The sequence below is a fragment of the Glycine soja genome, chromosome 18 (assembly GCF_004193775.1).
Source record: "Glycine soja cultivar W05 chromosome 18, ASM419377v2, whole genome shotgun sequence".
Taxonomy (NCBI): Eukaryota; Viridiplantae; Streptophyta; class Magnoliopsida; order Fabales; family Fabaceae; genus Glycine; species Glycine soja.
Window position 1 is genome coordinate 1,071,557 of NC_041019.1, and position 21,502 is coordinate 1,093,058.

A 21,502-nucleotide genomic window follows, 5' to 3' on the forward strand; every position below is an offset into this window, starting at 1 on the left:
CATAATGTAGAGCTTGCATAGCAGAAAAGTCACAACCTATATACACCGTGCAACTTATATTAGAATTAGATATACAAGTAAGAAGCAGAACTGCTGTGATATATATACATTAGTTTAAGAAAGCTGTACAATTTGCTACTTCCATGTACAGTGTTATTATATACCGCTAGGCTTAATTACAAGTCTCAGAAAAATGGTACGCAAATGGCAATTTATATGGTTAAGTGTATAGTTCTTAAATGGTCATAACAGTCATTACTAGTACTAAAGAACTCTAAACAAACCCAGCAGACATGCTTTCCGCACTTGCATTCAACGTGGTTGCACCCATCTACCTTCTCAATTACATATCCACATGCCGAGCAGCACTTAACTTGTTCTTTCCCTCTGCACCATTCTATCAGAGATGAATCCGGATCTTCCTTGAATTCTTTGTATCTCTCACATGAAAGGTAAGGATGATACTCTAAGTGGCACCTGGTACAAGTCTCTGAATAACAAGCCCTACAAACAAATGGCTCGCCAGCAGACCCAGGATCTGCAACTCGATAAATTGAGGGGCAGTCAGGAGAAGGGCAAAACCTGTAAGTTCCCCCACTTGTTGCCACAAAAGCTCCCAAAGAAGCCCTGAAAAGATCCTCCAACTTATCACCAAATAAAAGAGATCTCAAATCTGTAAGCAGGATGGGATCTCCACAGTCCCTGTGAGTACAACATACCGGGAAAGTGCCTTGGTTTTTAATAGCAGATTCAAATTGCTCAACCAAACACATCCGGCAGAACAAATGGCCACAGCCTTCAAGCCGGTATCCATCCTCAACCTCGCACAAGCAAATTGGGCAACTGGGTCCATTGCCAAATCTCTCAACCAAATGATGGCTTGAACGAGCAATCTCAAAAACTATTTCCTCTACTCTCGGTTTCAACTCCTTGCTACCATGAAGAATGATTATGTGGCGACGTATGTTCAGTGTAAGATCTACCCCAGGTACCCTCTCTTTCAATCCATGGAGATCTGGCCCAAAATTCTTAATCATTTGCTTCATTAAATCAGGAGGTAGATCCCTCCCTCTCAGATGAATTTCTAACTGCTTTTCTTCATGGAGAGAAAGGAGGGACTGTATCACCTTCTCCTGAGCCAAAGCAACCATGTTTGGGGAACCAAACACCCGTAAATTCAAGTTGTGCCTGTCAAAAAGAATATAAGTTCCAGTCTCTTGCTGCAATGAGTTTTTAAGACTAAAGCCATCTCTGGACAACATGAGTTGGAGAACTGCAGGGGTGAGGCTGTCATGCTCAATGGTTTTCCCTCTCAATAGTTCTTCCAGAGGTCTTCTAACTTCTGCCACTGTCCTTGTGGCGTTCGCTGTTATCTTCACTCGGTGAGAACCATTAAATGTCCTGTCCAGGTTGCATTCAAGACCTTAACCAAGAAGACCAATGATTGTCAGCTGTCAATTATAATAAGACTTTTGAAATTGTGCAATTAAAGTTATCTCACACAATATAAATAGAGGCTACCAACAAACATGGATGGCCCATTCATAAAAATCAATCAATGTTTAGGACAGAATAATGGCAACTGTTAGTCCATTACTTAGTTAAGACTTGAGCAATTAAAAAAATGATTGTTCAACAAGACTGACAAATAGACTTGCAAAAAATCAACAAAATTTTTCAAAAGAAAATATTTCGTAGCAGCCATGTAGGTTTGTGAGTAAAAAAATGCTTAGCATTTGAAAAAAGAATTACAACTTACAAGCATCCACAGAAGAAAAAGAACAAAATGATGTAGTACCTTTCAAATTCCTGAAGCTTGCAAGTACTTCATCCAGTTGTTCCTTAATCACACGATACACTGGAGTAGGAAATGTAAGGGAGCTATGAAACAACTGCTGGCACTTTATCTTTTGCCATGAAAGACATCCAGGTAACACCTTTCCTTCAATTTGCTCCAAAGCTTTTGCTGCCTCTAAATGTAATCTTCCATCAAAAGTGATTAAAGCTCTCATGAAAGCATCCTTGGGCTCAGGTGCAAACACCTGAACTCGGCAAGGACTAATGTGAGGGTTCCTTTTGGGCAAAAAGGGGTAAATTTCTTTTAGGAGTGCCTCTTCCAAAGCACTGCATGGTGGATTTCCAACTGCTTCCCCTCTCACCAAGAAAAAATCCAAAATCCTTCTAGTTGTAGCAGTTCTTAGCACATCTGATATTTCAGCTTCCGAAAGCTCTTTGTCAAGCCCATTTATAACAACACTGTCCATACTCTTTTTGCCAACTTCACATCGAACATACCTCCCTCCTACTGCAAGGTTATAGAAATCTCTCAAGATATAATCAACGTCCTTTATATCACATTTAACTATGGCAAATCCCCTGCTAAGCCTACGAGGCCAAGAAATTCTTGCTTTAACAGCAGGGAACGAAAATGTTTTATCCCCTCCCAACTGTGAAGGAACAACTTTTAAGGATGAGCCACAAAACTCCCGTCCATCTAGCTCAGCAGCTCTTCTGACAATATCTGGGGACATAAATGTTATCCTGCCCCACTTATCCCTATCTTCATCCCTCGTATTGCCTGTGAATTTGTGCACAGCACAGATGCAACCAGAGGTATTCTTCTCAAAAAACATCAAGAGCTCCTTGTCATCAATTTCATTTATGTTTGGATGACACACATCAACACTCAAGGAACGTTTCTCAAGTTCCAAATGTTTTATCTCAGCACCAGACCCAAACAAAGCTACAGGTGGAGAGAAACCAGAACCATGATACAAAAACTTATCCATACATTCAGTGCGTAACCACTTTCTCTCATATTCTAGAACATCGTTAACCAACCCAAGGGCTATATCCATATCATTTGAAGAGGCATATAAGTGGATTTCATTATTGTCAACATTCACTTCGATGAAGATGCGTTCATCCATACAAGCTTTCCTTATACGTGAAACAAGAGCAAGCAAATTGCAGTTGGCTTTTCCACAAAATCTCTTGAGAAGAATACAGCCAAGACCAGACAGTGTCTTCATTAGCAACTTCCGCTCTTCCATTTTGGATACATCAAACAGGGGAGCAGGGCAAAGGTCGTATAATGATTGAAAATCAAATGCACTCACACAGACCAAATATTGATTGGAAATGGAAAGAAGCTCACCAAAAACTACCCAACTTGGTTTCTGAGCAAATACAAGCAATGAACAAGATGGATGTAGTTGAACATGTTGCCCAGTTTGTGCCACTTCATAACCAAGTTGATTGCAGCCGGAGTACATGGCTACATTCTCAGCAAGTGAGAACAGTATTACCCTTTTCAAATTCTTATCATGATTAGAGGGCATACAAGGATCCCAACGCCAGTAACTCGGAGTAACAACGTCATGTTCACGCTCAAGGCAAGTTTCTAACTCCAAAATTGTGTCTTGGCACCTCCTCATGGATTTGGCATTGATACTGTTTTCCCAACACCATTTGTTCTTCCTTTCTCGAGGCAAAGCTTCCCATTCCTTGTACACGGAGAGAAGAGTAAAGAGGTCACCATCACAATGGCAAAATTGCACTTTAAGACAATCAGATCTTTGTTTATCAAATTCATTGCCAACTCTGCAAAAGATGCTACTAGCATTGGCCATCACAGCAGCAAGGATGATACCTTCCCTACCCAAACCATGTTTGAAACAACCAAGAATAAGTTTACCCAGCCTAGGTTCAATTCCCATTCTTACCAAGCACCAACCTTCAGAAGTTAAATCATGAACATCATTGTTCAGTTCAATGGCTCCTAATTGAATTAGATTTCTGATTGCCATATCTATGGAGCTAGGACTTGGAGCATCCACAAAATCAAAACCTTGCACATCCTTCACTCCTAAAGCAAGGATCCTCAGAACTGCTACACCAAGATGAACTCTCCGAATCTCCGGCTCTTGATTTAGGTCCATAGACTGATAATCAGCTTCCGTGTACAGTCTATAGCACACACCAGGCTCAGTCCTCCCAGCACGACCAGCCCGTTGATCAGCAGAGCTCTGGCTGATCCAGCAAACCTTAAGTACATTCATCCCACTACCAGGATCAAATCTGCTGTCTTTAACCAGCCCAGAATCTATCACATACCTAACACCAGGAATCGTAAGTGATGTCTCTGCAAGATTTGTTGAAAATATCACTTTTCTCTTTCCAGTGTAGTTCTGAAAAACACGGAATTGCTCATCAGAAGAAAGTTTTCCATGCAAGGGCAAAGCTACTGCAGAGGGAGCTTGAAACTTTTCACAGGCCCATTCTACTTCTATCTGAGAGGTCAAAAAGGCAAGAATAGTTCCCTCTTTCTCAGTTTTGTGAACCTCAGTTGCCATTCTGACAACATCAGAAACATATGAGGCAACAACAGCAGAACCAGAATCTCCTGCATAGTCAGAAGGAACATATTTGATATCCACTGGAAAGCTTCTCCCAAGCACACGAAAAATTCCACAAGCAAAAAAGTAATCAGACAGCTGCTTTGCATCAGCTGTAGCAGACATAATGATAAGTCTCATTTCAACCCTCCTACAAAGTAAACTCTTTAACAAAGTCAACAGTAAATCTGTATTTAAGCTCCTCTCATGAGCCTCATCAATTATGATGCACGAGACCCCGGATAAATTATTATCACTCATGTAGTGCTGCAATAAACAATGATCTGTCATGAATGCTATCCTGGAATCAAACTCACGTGAGGATGAAAATGTAGAACAGCATTTGATTGATTGGCCTTCATAACATCCAATGCTTTCTTCCTGGACCCTTTGAGCCACTGATTTGGCAGCAATCTTGCGAGGTTGGGTGCACACAATGGATTCGTCAGTACCAATGCCTGAATCAGCAAGAAACTGTACCAACTGCGTACTCTTCCCAGAACCAGTCTCTCCGATTAATACCATTATCTGCATATACACTAATCAGAAGCACAGCAAAAGGAAAAAAAAATATCTAAATTCTAGACAAAAAGGTAATTCATAGTATCCACCGGCAATAAAAGTAAAAATACAGTAGTACGGGAGAGAACTATTAGATTTCATCTTGAAACCACTGGGGCGTTAACTGAAGTTGCCCAAAAAGTATATAAACCACAACCCAAAAATTGAGGTAGGCGACATGAGACTTCCCAACCCTCACCTCCACAAATGCCTGAAAGACCAAGCGATACAGGAAAGATCCCCTCCCTTCACAAAACACAATAGCAACATAAACAAGGTATAGGACCTAATACGATTTCATCTAAAACCAAGGTTTTAAAAAACAGTTTGTGTCGCAATTTCAGCCATAACGTCTTAAGGTTTTTAGCGGCCACAATTGCGGCAACATTTGGCCCAATTTCCCGTGCAATGTCGAGGATTTTGGAGTCTTCGCGACCGCAATTGCGGTGGCATTTGTCCACAATTTCCCTCCATCTACAACCGCAACCACAGTTCAAGACATTGTTTAAAACCAACTGGCATTAAATTAAGCTGTTAGACAGGTACATAAACCACACCCCAGTAATTGGCACTTCCCAACAAGAAGAAAAGGAAAAATATAGTTACACTTACACACTTATAAAACACTTATCCCTTCCTATGAAAAACAGAGTGTAAAAAGAATTGAAATCACAATAGAAAGAAAGACATACCTGTTGATAATGTATTTCCTGAAGAATATCACTCCGGTAAGCATAAATAGGCAACCCGTCCTCAAGCCTCCGACACTCCCTTTTGATCAGACAATGAATCCGCTTCCAATCAAAACCTCCATCAAACCTAAAGACAGTCACACCCTCCACGTCAACACCACCCTCCAAATACTTCAATAAACACTGCATCGCAGACTCAAACTCCTTCAACCTCCTTTCAACAAGATTCTTCTCATCAACAAGCCCTTTCTTCTTCTCCACCAACTCGTTGTGCACGCCAAGTCGCAAGGGCTTACTCAGCGAACTCGAAAGCCGAGAAATTTCTTTCGACAACCGTTCACTCTCCTCCATCCACCGCTTCACCTCCTTCCCTTCCGTCAACCCTTTCACGTGCCTCGCGAACACCGGTCGAAGGCGACAATCCACATCGTCCTTGACGACGACGACGTTGGAATCCAGCGTCGGCGTGAAATCGTGCTTCTCCGCGAGCCGCGCCTCCCAGAACCAAACGACGGCGTCTCGCGCCTGCTCCCAGCTCCGGTAACTGAGAACGGCGGCGACGTCGTCGACGGGGTAGAAAGTGAAGGTGTCGTGCCGGGAGTGGCATTCGTCGATCAGGGCCTCGACGTCGTCGCGGTGGAGGGGGCTGCTGCCGAGGCGGAGCTCCACCCTGAAATAGGGCTCCGGAGGGCGGTCGATGCGGGCGGCGTGGGGGTGGAATCGGGGCCTCCATTGGTGGTAGGGGCGGTGGTAGGCGGGGCGGGGAGCCCAACCGCAGCCGTGGGTGGGTGGTGGCGGACGGTGAAAATCGTGGCGGCGAGGGGTGGGATTAGGGTAGGAGGATTTCTTCATGAGGAAGCAATAGCGATGAAACCCTAAGTGAAGTGAAAGAAAAAAGGGTGTATTTTTCTGAGAGAGGAGTGTGTGTGTGTGAGTGTGGTTGTGGGTTTAGTAATCTATCTTTGCCTCTGCGATGGTTTTGGTCTTCGTCGTGTCAAAAGACTCTCTCACATACCTTTGCTCTTCCACGCCAGTTTCTCGTTTTCTCCCTACTTTTGGTTCCTTTTATGACGTGTTCTAGCGTGCAAAGGACTGACTGAGTTTGGTAGGTGCCAAGGCAAAAATATTATGTAATGTGATAGATTAATTAACGGTTCAAATAATTGAGAATTACGGTGAACATATTTACGAAATAAATTTAAAAATAAATTCTTTGTTATTCTTTTCCCCTCGTCTTCTCTATTGCACTGTCGTCGATAATGTCGACACCATTCATGATTAGATATAACATCCCACAAAGTTTTTTCTCTTCATAATAACAAACGTATATACATCGACATAGATTGTCTCCTTCTGTTTCTTGCTCTGTCTCATATTCCCGTCAACGGAAATGATCGAACATCATAATAGCACGCATCGGCATTGATTCTTCCTTAGTAAGATGTTATTGGACATTGGGATTTTCTAAAAAGGCAAACCTCAAATGTGAAGAGACAATGACTCTCTTCATACCTCTAGTTTAAGAGAATGTTATTTTCACCCAAACAAATATTTTAAAGAACTACGAATACACTGACGTCAAGTGTGGAGGATATCGCCAATGATGTCGATATTCTTATTATGTCTTTCACTTATCTTAACTGTTAATTCTAGAACCATCAAATCAGATGCTCTATCTAGGTTTTACACCTACTAAATTGAGTTCCTCCTTGAGACGCTAGAAGTCGTCTTCCTTTTATACTTTCTTTGTGTTTTTTCTTTAAAAGTTAAGCAATGTTTTTCTTTCTGTCGAGATAAATTAAACAACACTTAAAAAAATTAGTGTTTTCTCTATAAGAATTTAATATTTCGAATGGGACGAAAAAATATATTTTCTTATTTGATTGAAAAGAAAATAAAAAAATCTTTTAATTAAAAATCTTTTCATGTTAAATATTATAATATTTAAATTACAATTGTTAATGTGTTCAACTTTAACATTTATTCTTTAACCTTTTATATATTATTCCATTTTTAAAAATTATTTCAAAGATTAATGAAACGTAAAATAAGTATTAATACTTCTTTTCAATTCAATCATATGTTAAACAGAGATATTAACCTTTTCAATCATGTGGTCAATATTTTGTAAAAAAAAAAAAAAAGTTATGCACTTTCATCATTTAATTCCAAACCATCATATATGATAAATTTATTAACTTTAATAAATTTATTTTAAAAATTGATAATTTATGATAGGATAACGCTATAACTATTTTATAATAGTGTAAAAATGTGTGCATAGATGATAAATGTTTTAACATTTTAATTAAAAAAATCAATTTTTGCTTTGAAATTGTTGTATGAAAAATATAATTTTTTTCTTTCTCGATATAAAAAATTTCAATATTTTATATCGTTAATGTCACTCAAAAGTTAAAATCCTTTTTTAAAAAGGATAAATAGACATTTTTTATCCTGAATGTGTAATTCGCTAACTAATTTGTCCATCAAATATGAAAATACAAATTTTAGTCCCCGAAAGTGTAAAAAGTACAACAAATTTATCCAGCCATTAACTTTTGTCTGTTACCATTAATAAAGTTACCTAGGTGGTATAAAGGGACGAATTTGTCTCAAAATTAATTGTCAATGTGGTCATGTTGATTAGATTAGATGAAAATGTCAGTAAAATATCATTTTTTAACCTAAATATCAGTAATTTTTTGTTGAACAAAAATGTCAATATTTTTTTATTGGAGGAAAATGTCATTAATTTTTTTGGATCAAGTGTCAGTATGTTCCATTGGACCAATATGTCAATAAGTTATCATTATTGGACGAAAATGTCACTAATTTTTTATTAGATCTAAATATTAGTATGTTTCTATTTGATTAATTTGTTAGACCTCAAATTTTGTTTTATTTAAAGGTAAAATATAATTTTAGGATAAATTTTCACCATTTTGTATCGTTACAAGCATAACATTACAATAATCACGAGAGAAAATATATTGACAAACATAATTTAAAACAAAACATAATAATAACAATAATATTGATGATCAACCATAATTTATGTGTCATAATAAAAATGATCTAAAATAAACATTATAACAATGTATCAATCATTACAAATTTATCAAAATTATAATAATTAGTCACAATCTACTATACATAAAAAGATAAATATATCTCATATTTCACTTCTTTGAATCTCGATGACTGGGCAATCTTGGTATGAGTATGAAGCTCGTGTAATTCGGTTGGTTCTTGTTATAAGATGCTTTATCTGGGAATATAATCCGAATTGGTGTTGGAGGTCTAACTGGAGCTAGTCTAAATGCAGTTAACATTGACGGAAGTATGAAGATTGTTTCCTACACTAATAATAAAAAGTGATTAGTTGTGCATAACATAATTTAACATTAACTAATCAATTATATGTAAAAGTCACTTACAACACTTGGAGTTGGAACACTTTGAGTGGTAGTTGGAATTTGAGCTAGAGCACTTTCAACATTAGGAGTTGGAGTAATTCCTAAATTAGTTGAAGGTTGTTCAACTTGTGAAGCAGACTGGGAGTAGTTAATCTCATCTTACAAATATGTAACATATAACATAAATAACTTGTAAGCAACAATAAAAAAAACAGGCTAATCTGGAATGCAAATGGTATCACCGATCCAAAATGTAAAAATCTGGAAGGTTAAAAAGGTGTAAAGAAGTGATTTTCAAAGTGAGGAAGAAATTGCCTTTGTAATAACTTTTTTAGGCCTAGTTTGTGAAACCAATTAGATCAGACCCAAACACAAGAAAAGTCAAACTGAAGTTGTACAATTGGACTTGGATTTAGAGTTTTGTAATTTGCATTGTAAATATATTTGTATAGAATATTCAGAAGAAACTACTGGTTGAATTGGATGGCGTGTCTTTATAACATTACTGCATTTTGCGTATAGAGACATTGAGTTGAATATTTCGGAGTCCTTAATCATTTCCAAATTATTTAGTATGTGATTGCTTAATTGAAATTCTTTTTTTCTGGTATAATAATAGACCTTATAAGTGAGATGGAGAGAGGGAATTGAAATCATGTTTAAGCAATGACAAAAGAACATTGGTATAACTCTTAAAAAGAGAATGTCATTTTATCATATTTTTAACTTATCCTACAAATATGTATCATATAACATAAATAACTTATAAGCAACAATAAAAAAATTAATCAGATTTTTAGAAATATCTTAATGGTGTTGTTGTGGTTGCATTTGAGTTAGTCTCTTCTGCAAGAGTTGGTTTCCACTTTTTTGGTCTTGGTGGAACACCACCATTAATGCATCTTATACTGTTATGACCATTCAGACCGCATCTAGTACAAGTAACCTCTTTGTAGGATCTTTTAAGTATGCTATTGCTGACTTGGCCCTCAATCTAATCCTTTCTTCTACATTTTTTGGGTCAACCATGTCTCTTTTTAATATGGGGTGGTGTCGGCCTATCAAAAGGTGTATTTTCCCACTATTGTTGACTCATGGTAGGGCGTATGTAATTTTCATAGGTTGCATTGTAAGATCCAATGATCGGTGATAACTGCTAATTATGAGTTTATTTTAGGATTAAATTATATAGGAATTTGTAATTTTTCTCTCCTAATTCTTCCTTTTTGAGTAAATAATTCTTAAATTAACATCATTTAAGTTTTTGTCGAGAAAATATTAAAAGTGATGAATTTGTGATGCTTAGTAAGTAAAATAAAGTCAAAGAAAGCAAAGATAACTAAGGAAAGCATGGCTAATTAACAAAATGAGGCTAATTAAGGAAATTTTCCCTAATTAGGGAAATGAGACTAATTAAGGAAAACATGACTAATTAAGAAAATAAGACTAATTAAGAAAAGTATACTAATTAAGAAAATGATGACTAATTAAGGGAAGCACACTAATTCAAGGTCCGCTAATTTGCACCTCTAAAAGAAAAAGAGAAAATAAGGAAAAAATACAAAAATTTTAAGAGAATACAATTCCTTATAGAAGACAAAGACTAGAAGAAGTAGAAACAAACATTTAGAATCATTCTTTCCCTCCACTCCCTTTCTTATCTTATTTCTCTTTACTAAATATTCTTCTCTTTCAATTGTAAAGCCTTAATGACAATGAGAGGCTAAACCTCATTTGTTGGGAACTTGACAATAAACTACTTTTGATGAAAATTTTCTTCCTATCTATTTAATCATATTACATTTGTATTATCCTTTTTTGTTTTTAATATTATTACTTGTGACTTGATCACCCATTTGCATGGAAAGTTTTAGGGGTAGCATCGGAAAACATTATTTTCTAATAGAATTAGGAAAAAGCATCTAAATAAAGTCATCATATGGATAAGTTAATGTTTGTTTAGTTTGTTATACATCTCTATTCTTAATGCAATTTACTATTTTAGCCAAAAACTTGTTAACTCGTTGGCAAGTGTACCAAATTTGTCACAAGTAGTAAAATACTCAGAAGTACGAGTGTCAAATCCACAGAGACTTTGTTTATACTTAGATTAATGCAAATCCAATTTACAAGCAAGAGATAATGAATTTAAAATAAAAGATAAATAAAGATAATAGAAGATAAAAAAGATAGAAGATTTAAATTAAAAGATGATAAAGATTAAAAATAGAAGAAAAAAAAGATAAGATAAGAAAAATAAAAGATTAAGATAAAGATAAGAAAAATAAAAGATAAAAATAGAAGATAAAAAAATAAAATCAGAGCATGATAATGTTGGAACCTAGTTTGCTTGATTTGTCTAAGATGTATTATTTTAGATTTTTCTCTATCAATTTAGTGAATTTTTTCCTACCCACATCTGTTAGAATACTTGCCCCTGATGTCTGAGGATGACAAGTCTAGTTTACCTATCTATCTCCTAAATGCCTTTGCAAAGACTCAATAGATAAAATGCTTGAAGTTCTAATTCTAGATGTTTGCTTTGATTCATGGGCATAATGCAATCACTCTATGTCTAACAATAATTTTATTAAGATATCACTTTATTTTAGTTCCATTAGAAATTACCCTCTGTCGAGCGACTAATTTTTAAAATTATACATGCAAAACCTTCCTTATTTTTCTATTAAGGATTACCCTCTCTCGAGCACCTAATCCCTGAAGATGATGAATGATACATGAAAATAAGAAAGGATAATAGGAAAGAAAACACATGTTTAGCATTGATAGATATGAAGTATACAATACATCTTTTGGCTTTTTAGGCCTGTTAGACCCTAACTAAGAGTTTAGCCTCTCATGGTCATTGAGGGTGGCTTTACACTAAATGAGGTATAAGAATTGATAAAAAAAGGAGTGAAAAAAAGAAAGGGAGAAAATGATACTCAAGAGGCTTAGGATGTATTCATTAGAGAGCTTTGAGTCTTTAGGGTTGGTGTCGTGATGATCTTTTCTGCTTAGCTTGACTCCCTTTTTATAGTTGTTGTAGTGGACTTGAGCCTAATGCTAAAAATCTTCCTTTTTGATATTTTTTCGATCTTTTTCTCTTTTAATCTATCATTTTCATATTTGCAAGCCACAAATAATAAAAATATCAATTCTTATCATTTAAGAAAAAAATAAATGCAAAATAAATATTTTTAAAGATATTTCAATATATTTTTATTTTCAAAAATAGCTCATATTTAGCGGTTATCAACTCTACAAAGGGATTTGGAGAGAAAATAGATAAATTAGATTCTTTCACGCGGGGGACTAAAGTTAAAGCATACTAGTAGATGCAAGTGTAAATTAGAATAATTGTAAATAGAGAAAAAATTATTAACATTACATCAAAGAGTAGCTCTAATAGGTTAAGTTCATAATATTCTCATCTTCTGAATTTAACTTCTATAATAATTGGTTTTTCTTTTCATTTCTGTTTTTAATTAATTAATTTAAATTCTTGTTTAATTTCTCCTCTTGAATGATATAATTTTCTGCCAATTTAAATTATTGTTTTTCTTATAACTTTTTCCAAACAATTTTCTTTAACTTCTTTTCTTAATAAAATATTCATCTGCATAAGTACAAACAAAGTCTCTATAAATACGATACTCGGATTTCCGTTTTAACTTTACTACTTGAGACGAATTGTTGCACTTGCTAACCCATCAATAGTGAGCATACCATATTGTAATCCTTTGGTTTGTGGTTATTGTATCTGATGGCAGCAATCACATGCCTACAAGGCAAACCTGTGTGGATAAACAAAATTTTCATAGTGATGCAACACATAATATCCAAAATTTAACTAACTTAGTGGTATACTTGTAAGTTTCCATATCCTACATATGCATGATTGGCTTTGTAGATCCACATCAAGTCTTGTTTCATAATGGTAGATTTCTAATCTAGTTCCATCAGGATCACTAACCTAGTTTTCATTCCACTTGTTGGATTCAGCTTTCTCTTTTTCCAACCTTGACTGTTAGATAGGTACCAATGGTCCTAATCTTGCAGCCATTTTTAGTTCAACACTTGTCATCTTGCGCATAATATAGGTCCTTATATCCTCACACAGACTCAAATTTGGCATATTGTTAACTCTTGTTAATAATCCCAAAGCTTAGCATATTGCAATTGGATACTTCCCCCAACCAGTGATTGAGCCTCTTTAATAGCCTTAAACATATTTCTTTCATCAATGTGCACACCATAATGTTCTCTAAGATGTTCATGTGCCTCTACATGATTTAGGTTTGGATGAACCCTAAGCTTATCAGCCACCATTTTTGCCACCCATTTCATTTAGCTTGCTTATTTTTTAAGACTCTTCCACACATGTGCTCCTCTAAAAAAGTCTTGATTTGAAAGCTTCTTATAACTTCAAACCATGAACAAAAAACATCCCATGGACATCCAATTTGTTTACAGCGTGTTCTAGCTCGAATGGCGTCAGCTTTTATCCATTTCATATCTTTACCATGAAAAAAGGTATGGTCTTTTACAGCTTCAAGAAACATTTTAATAGTATCAAACTCCATCCCAACCTCCAAATGCACTTGTCCAAAACAACTTCTAGGATTGTATTGAGGATACACGATTTTAAAATTGGTGTCCCATTCATCATCACTGTTGGGAAGAGACTGAAATTCTTCAGAGTGGTAACTATCATTACTTGTGTCACTTGATTATCCATCATCTTTTGGAGAGACATATACATATTCTGGGTCACTTTTAGAATGATCAGAAAAGTCAGCATCCTCATCATGTTCTTTAACTTCATCATCATCTGCACCATTATTAAGTTGGGTTTCAACTCCAACTTCAGTTTTTTGCATCTTATACACCAAGTTTTGTTAACTCCAGCAACTTCAGTTTCAACATCTTGTACATCAGGTACAGTTTCAACTCCAACAACTTCAATTTTAGCATCTGAACCACCTTTATCCACACCTTTAGCATCATCAACATCCATATCTTCAATACCATTTTTAGTAGAGTCCGTAGGAATAGCCTTAACCACTTTCTTTGCACTGCAATTTAGAGGCAATGCATCTATTTCAATCTTTGGCCCAATTTCATTAATAGGACCTTCCTCTGGCTCAATATGTTCTAAGTATACAACAAAATTCACCACCAACATACTCAAGTGTCCCATTTGCATTTTGTATGAATTTACCATTATGGTGCAAAATAAGAGTGATTTCATTACACATCCTATAGGTAAACATAAAAATGATTAAACACAACATTAGTAAAATGATTGTCAAATTTTGAGAACAAAGGCAAAATGAATCACTGTGTTCCAGATTTCAAAATCCAAATGGACGATGACGACGATGAACGATGTGACAATGACGATGCCATTACAACCAAGCAAAAATGACATAAAGAAGACACATACAAAAAAGAGTGAAGAAAAGAAAAGAAAAATGAGTGAACAAACGAAAAAAATGCAAATTTGGGTATGCGATAAAGAAGACAAAAATGCTATGGTGATCGTTGTTGGAAAGACAACATGTTAAAAAAGGAAGCACTTTGGGAAAGGAAGTAACGAAAATGTGCAAGAAGAAGAAGAGGCAACGTGAAGGATGATTTTTTATTTAAAATTATTAATGTCACAAGATATTCCTATTCCAAGTGTGAGAAAACACGAAAAGTCAAAAAATATTATATGATAAATTTGTCCTTATGTTGACAATTAGAGATAGTCACGTTGACAATCATTTTAGTGACAAATTCGTCCATCTGTATCACGTATGTTATTTTTATAACGGTAACAGATAAAAGTTAACGGTCAGATAAATTTGTCGTATTTTTTACGCTTTTAAAGACTAAATTTTATATTTTCATCTTTCAATTATAAATTTATGAGCGACAAACACACATAGGAACAAAAATAATTATTTACTAAAATAAAAATTGGTTCATCTTTTAAGAAGTGCGACAACCCTTATTTGCATTGCAACAACCAGGTTACGGATTGGATGCTGTTGGGAAATTGGGATATGGCATGGAATCGATGGTTCCAAAGGCAAAGTGTGGATTTTTTTAATGTTTTCTAGCTTTGTCACTTTTTTCTCGATGGGATTTAGGGGGTGTGATTCTCGTGATCGTCACTCAGCCCACTTTGCTTTTTTCACTTTACTTTTCTTTTCTCCAAATAATAGTACTTATGTGGCTTAATAGTATTTTTTTTGTTAAATTATTATTCCCTTAATTGATTTTATTATTGTATGATTGTCTTCTAATTTTAGTTGGGTTTAATTAAGTCTCTAATTTAAAATATAATAAATTAAATAATGAGCATCAATTTTATCTAAATCATTAACGATATGTAAATTTTATCATTAATAATTTAAATAGAACAGAATTAACAATCAAAACTTAATTGAAACTATTTTAAAAATTAAAGAACTTAATTAAAAATAATAATTTAACTTTTTTTTTACTTATTTTACGTTTTTACAAATTTTACTACCAAATTTTGCATTGTCACCCAATTTTTTTAACTTGTATGCATTTGTTATCCAACTTTTATTTTCACATTTTGCCACTTAATTTCCAAAACAAAAATATTTAATTATAGTAAAAGGAAATGCACAAAAACATTGAAAATTAGGCGAGAAAATACACAAAAACATTGAAAATTGGGTGACAAAATATGGAAAAAAAAAGTCAAATGAAAAAATACCTGGGATTTCAAAAGTTGGGTTGTAAAATACCAAATTCCATTATAGTTTTGTGATAAAATTATATAAAAAAAAACAACATAAAACATGGGTGACAAAAAGTGTAATTAAGCTAAAATATTTTACTTGTTATTTCTTTAAAATTGAGACCAAAGATAACACATCTATCATTATATTATAAATTTGAGAAAAAAAAATAATGAAAGCATTTTTAGATGTTATTTTAAATAAAAATGTTTTAAGAGTTATTTTTTCAATGAAATTGTTTTCCCTCTCATTAATTCACATGTCTTATTCTATTTTTATATATATTAAATATTTTCAAAAAAAATTCACTTCTTTTAAATATATTTCATAATTTTAAATTTAATTTTAATACGTTGTTTCAAATTTTTTTAAAAAAATATTGTTTAGAAAAGCTAAATATGTCTCTTTCATCATATCATCTATTGTATACATTCAACATTTTCCATAAAGTAAAACCTGACAAAGTTCGTAGCGTGATTAAATTAAAAGAGAGGTGTAGTTTTGGATTTACTCAACTGAAGTAAGACAGCTTTTACATGAAGGCTTGAGTTCTGGTAAAGTGCTTACTTTAATTAAGATTAGACGAGACTGGTACCCTAAAACTCACAAGTTTCTAAATTAAAGTTCCTTATGGTGATTTCAGTTGCTGGTTTTCAGAGAGCTATGGGCCCTTCACAACTTTCAAATCGATTGGTGATGCCAGGATTCAAGTGCAAGTGAAGAAGCCCCACTTTGAAATGCATGGAAAAGACCAAAGATAGATACTAATGGCATACAAGTTTTTGGTCGTGTTGTATGTGTTATTTGACAAGCAGCCACTATAAGAAATTCTACTTTGTAAAGTCTAGGAATTCCTTAATTACTTAAATCGGTTATGATTATGGATATGATTTTTAAGATTCCTTCCTCTGCCAACTGCCGAAATTTGGTAACTTAACCGTTGAATAATCATCTTCTGCTATCTCACTTAAAACTGCCAGTGCTTCAAAGATAGTACAGAAAGATTTTATGTAGTTTTGACCTGAGATTCATGTTTTAGGACCTTCCTTTACATATCCTTTAAGATGCAGTTATTTTGATATCAGATATGAAATCAATATTAAAATCAGATGTCTTTTCTTCCATGAAAATTAGCTGCCATTGCAGGTGCTATGAATTAAACTAGCTAGTAACCTAACCAACAAGTTAGTTTGGCTACTTTAGCTCAAAACTACTGGAAATTTCAATTAGTGTGTAGCCATGTAAGCTGCCAACAAAGTGACGTAACATTTCATGTGATTTCAATCCAAAATAGAAACTTATCATAACAAAATATGCTTCCATTGTTGATATGAAAATTAAAGGCTTGTTCTTTGAGGCGCATCATATGGGGACTAAGAAAATAAGTTGAATAGGAAAAAGATGCTACAAATTAGGTAACAGTCTAAGTAGAGAACAATTTTCTGCCGACCTTGTTTAATGTTATTGTTCTAGCTCCATGGCTAATTTTCCTTAGTGTCGTAGCAGGGAAGATTGGGTAACAATTGCTTTCTCTAAGGTATTTGTCACACGTTTGGTAGTCCTAATATTCTTCTAAATTAGCAATATAATTAAAGAATGCCACTTGTTGAAGGTTTTTGCGGGTCTTTTGCACGGTTCGGTATATGAATTTAACTCTTTTTTGTTATCCAGAATGAATTTAATAAAATATGTTAGGCCCAAGCCCATCTACAAATGGTATAGACCTAGCTTGAATCAAGCCATCATCAACATATGGCCCAATATAGTTTTACCAGAACAATCCGGACACCTGCGCACGGGCCAAGCTAAGTCATCAAGCTAGAAACACCCCTCACCAATGGCTAAATTGGCATTCGAATAAGTTTATAAGTTTATTTAAATTTATCAAAATAATTTATAATTTCAAGAGTTTTAAATTTATTTTAATAAAATCAGGTGTATTATTTTTCTAAAACAATGTTCTTAATTTATTTTAATAAGTTCTATAATTAATTTTATGAAATAAATTTTTATGTGATAAAATTTTATTGGATAAACACTTATTCAATTTTTTACTCAAATGAATATCGGAATCCTAAAACCACATAATTTTCAAAGTGTTTTTTTATCATTTTTTTTCTTTGGTTTGAGATAGAATGTAGTAAAGATACATGGGATAGGAAAAAATATTTTAGGTGGAAAAGTGGTGAGAAAACGAGTGACTTTTTTAGCATTTTAGAAGGAGAAAAATATAAAGAAAGTGAATAGAAATAAAAATAAAATTCATTTTCCTTATTTGGTCAGATAAAAAATGTGAAAAATAACTTTCTGCACAAACAAGCCATTATGTCCCTGCTAATAGTATCAAAAGGGTATTTAATGACAAAATAACTGATTCATATTAACAAATAAACCATTAAAATAATGAAATTCCATATTAATCTTATAAAAGTAAAATTTTATTTAATAAAATATCAAAATATGAGGAGTGGTCAGATGAACCGTAATTTTTTAAAATGTATGTACTTTTATAAAATCTTAATCGTTAATTTTTTTTAAGGTAATTAATAATTATAACTACATATTTAACAATATTTTGTCTTATAAATTGTACTCGTCATTTTTGAAGAAAATTCTCATAATCAATTCAAATCAATTTTATGTTTCATAATTCATGACCATGGGAGAGAGAGAACTTGGAAAAGAAATAAACGAAGTTTCGAACATATAGTACAAAATCAAGACAATTAGAGTACTATTTCTTTAAAATAAACTGTTTTTCCCATGGCATTTTTAGCCAAAGTAAGAAGAAATAGATTAATATGTAAGCTCACCCAAATACTCTAATAGTTTGTCTCTCTCTTTCCAATTTGTCTACACAAACAAATGGGAATGATTAATTCAAAACTTTCTTTCTAATTTCTGTCCCTTCAACTTTTTCGTTTCTTTTTTACTTATACCACTTGATGATATTCTTAGTAAAGAGTTGTGAAATCTACTTTTTAATTCTTTTTTTATATAAATATTAAATCTTATCAATCTAACTATTAATTCAATTTTTTTCACCGAGTAAATTAAATCACAAAGAAAATAATTTAAAAATTGATTATTATGTCATTAAATTAATTTAATTTTTATATATAAAATATTTTTAAAATATATAAAAAGTTAATCATAAAATTGTATTGATAATTAATTCTGACAGTTACATCAACAATATAACTGTTAAAAATAATACTACCTAATATTAGATGTTTTCCTTATTAATAGTGAGTATTTTATTTTATTAGATATAAACAAATTGAAGAAATAATACTTTTAAACATGAGGAGAAAATGATTAAAAAAATAATTAAATTGACATACATAATCTTTCTTGATATGTTGTATCAAAATTTAAAATGAAATTGTTAAGATTATATACAATATTTTTAAAATTCGATCAATTCATAAAAAAGTATTTTTAATTTAATATTTATACAAGCTTTTTACAATCCAATAATAGTTAAATCAATTATTTATGATAGGTTTTGAACATTGACTTTTTAATAGTATTCATAATAAGATATAAGAACTAAAAAAAAGAAACTCCTAATTAGGGAAACAATTTGTTCATGTATTTTGTAGGGAAAAAATGGTGAAAAATGAAGTGCTCGTCAAGATTCTGTTTCCCCATAAACTTTTATCATTGAGTCTTTGGAGAGCACTGAGAGATTAGAAAAAAGAGAACAAAAAAGAAAGCTGCCTACCACTAAGGGTTATGCGTCAGATAAAGTTTGACTCCTTATTAAATCTTTTCTCCATATGTTACTTTCATATTTGTTTTTCTCTCAATTTTTTATTGTTGGATTCTAAGAACAGCAACTAGTAGGCCCCGGGAGCTAGCAAAACAAAAAGCTCCATCTCTTTCCTACTTTCTAAACCATTGGACCTAATCAAAACACTTTTTAACGAAAGCCATGTGATCGTCTCAATATTAATTGATCATTCGTGGGTTTGGTGAGGTTCAGGTTTTTTGCAAATCTAGTGTTACGTTTGGTCTTTTCCAATCTTCAGATCATAGACTTGCAAATTAAAGTAGTAGCCTTCTCCTTTCAATTCTTATAATTAGATTAGCATATCAAGCCTTCAAAAGAACAATTATTCCTATAAATAGAACTTACCATTTACTTATTGATGATCAAGCACAATCAAATTAACAAATTCGTAAATTAATGTAATTGATCGCTCATCTATATAATTTAAGTTAATGATTTGGCATATTACAAGTTACAAGTCTGGGAGAAACATTGATTGCCTTAAAGTTATGGAACCTCCTGTCTTGTCTTGAATGTTCCAATCGATGTGGTTCGGATTTGGAGACATTGGCACTCGCTCGAGTTTTACGGGGTGGTGTTCGCGTGGTTGTGGGTCCTGCCTTAGCTGGCTGTCGTATGGAACAAATTTGAGACTTATATGGCCATAATTTTAGCTACGACAGTGATAAACTGATTTTTTTTCGGATTTAGGTATTTCTTCGTCGGAAATCTGATATTAATCCTTGCATGGGAATCCGTTTAAAGTTATATCTTTCAATCAATATTTTTTTTATTTACATATAGACTTGTAAATTGAACTCTTAACTATATTCTTAAATGACTCCATTATGTGTTAATATTCATACTACCACACACTGTGTTGGTAAAGTAATAAATTAATATCTAATGAATGTGGCTAAGTTAATAACACATTTTAAATTTGTAGAAAAAATATATTAGAGGTGAGAAGTTTTAAGTATTTTTAAACTTAAATAAAAAATTAGTTTCATATTCAACTCAAACGAGTAAAGAATTTTACCTGCATTTAAATCTTAGGTAGAGAACCAATTTGATAATTGATTTAATTAAACAATCAAAATTTGTGAAGATAGTTCGAAAGTTTCACGGTGTAACGGTTGAAATATGATTTAAAAAATATTAAATAGTATTTGTAGTTTAAACTAAAATTATTTGGTGTAAAGAAATTCATCAATACATTAATTAATTTTTTTTTACATAAAACCAAAATTTAAAGTATTAGTTTTTATTACAGCAAAGAGGCCTCAATGACTTATATAAGTTGGATGTCCATATGCTGTGTTTATATTGAATAAAGAATCATATTTTCAAGACAAATGTTGATAAATGTCTTATAATGTTGGTTAAGAAATTAAAAAAATCATTTTTTATTTATAAAATATTTTAATATACTCTCACTATGATTTTTAATGTGATTTTCAATAATAATTTTAAATTTTCTTACTATATATTTTTGTAGATTATTATACTAGTTGAATAAAGAAACAATTAAATATATTTTATATTTAAAGTTATTAAATATAATGATATAACATAATTCTAAGGCACTATGTAGTAAGGCCCTAGTTTCAAATCACATGAAATTTTATCTTGACTTATTCTAGACACTAGCATCTATGTGTGTACATGTTTGCCAAAGGTGGGAATGGCCATGGCAGTGTCAAATGTCGTAGACTCGTAGAAAAGTCTCTTTCTCAATTAATCAAAAATGGTATTTGCATCTCAGACAAATCATTTATTAATTTTTCCACACAACTTGCGAGTCTCTTCAGACTTTTACTTTTGGCAATGGCATTTCTTCTGCCTAATTAAGCAAACTTTGTGTCTTTTCTGCATATTCTCAAAGTTCAAATAT

At 33.1% G+C, this 21,502-nt stretch overlaps 1 protein-coding gene across 1 annotated transcript; it reads right to left on the minus strand.

Annotated features, from left to right (window-relative positions):
* Positions 1 to 72: 72 nt before the first annotated feature.
* LOC114397525 (ATP-dependent RNA helicase DEAH12, chloroplastic-like) lies at positions 73 to 6,743 on the minus strand. Its single transcript, XM_028359597.1, has 3 exons — positions 5,651 to 6,743; positions 1,799 to 4,925; positions 73 to 1,423 (listed from the first exon to the last, which is right to left on the minus strand). Exons 1-3 carry the CDS (start codon positions 6,500 to 6,502, stop codon positions 213 to 215), a joined length of 5,190 nt encoding a protein of 1,729 aa, XP_028215398.1. The 5' UTR covers positions 6,503 to 6,743; the 3' UTR covers positions 73 to 212.
* Between the last annotated feature and the right edge of the window lie 14,759 nt (positions 6,744 to 21,502).

What these genes read in the sequence shown, in the direction of transcription:
- LOC114397525 (XM_028359597.1), bottom strand. Translation starts at nt 6,502, where the DNA reads ATGAAGAAATCCTCCTACCCTAATCCCACCCCTCGCCGCCACGATTTT. An exon ending in AGGAAATACATTATCAACAG is followed by an intron (nt 4,926 to 5,650) that starts GTATGTCTTTCT and finishes GTGTATATGCAG; the next exon opens with ATAATGGTATTAATCGGAGA. An exon ending in AAGCTTCAGGAATTTGAAAG is followed by an intron (nt 1,424 to 1,798) that starts GTACTACATCAT and finishes TTCTTGGTTAAG; the next exon opens with GTCTTGAATGCAACCTGGAC.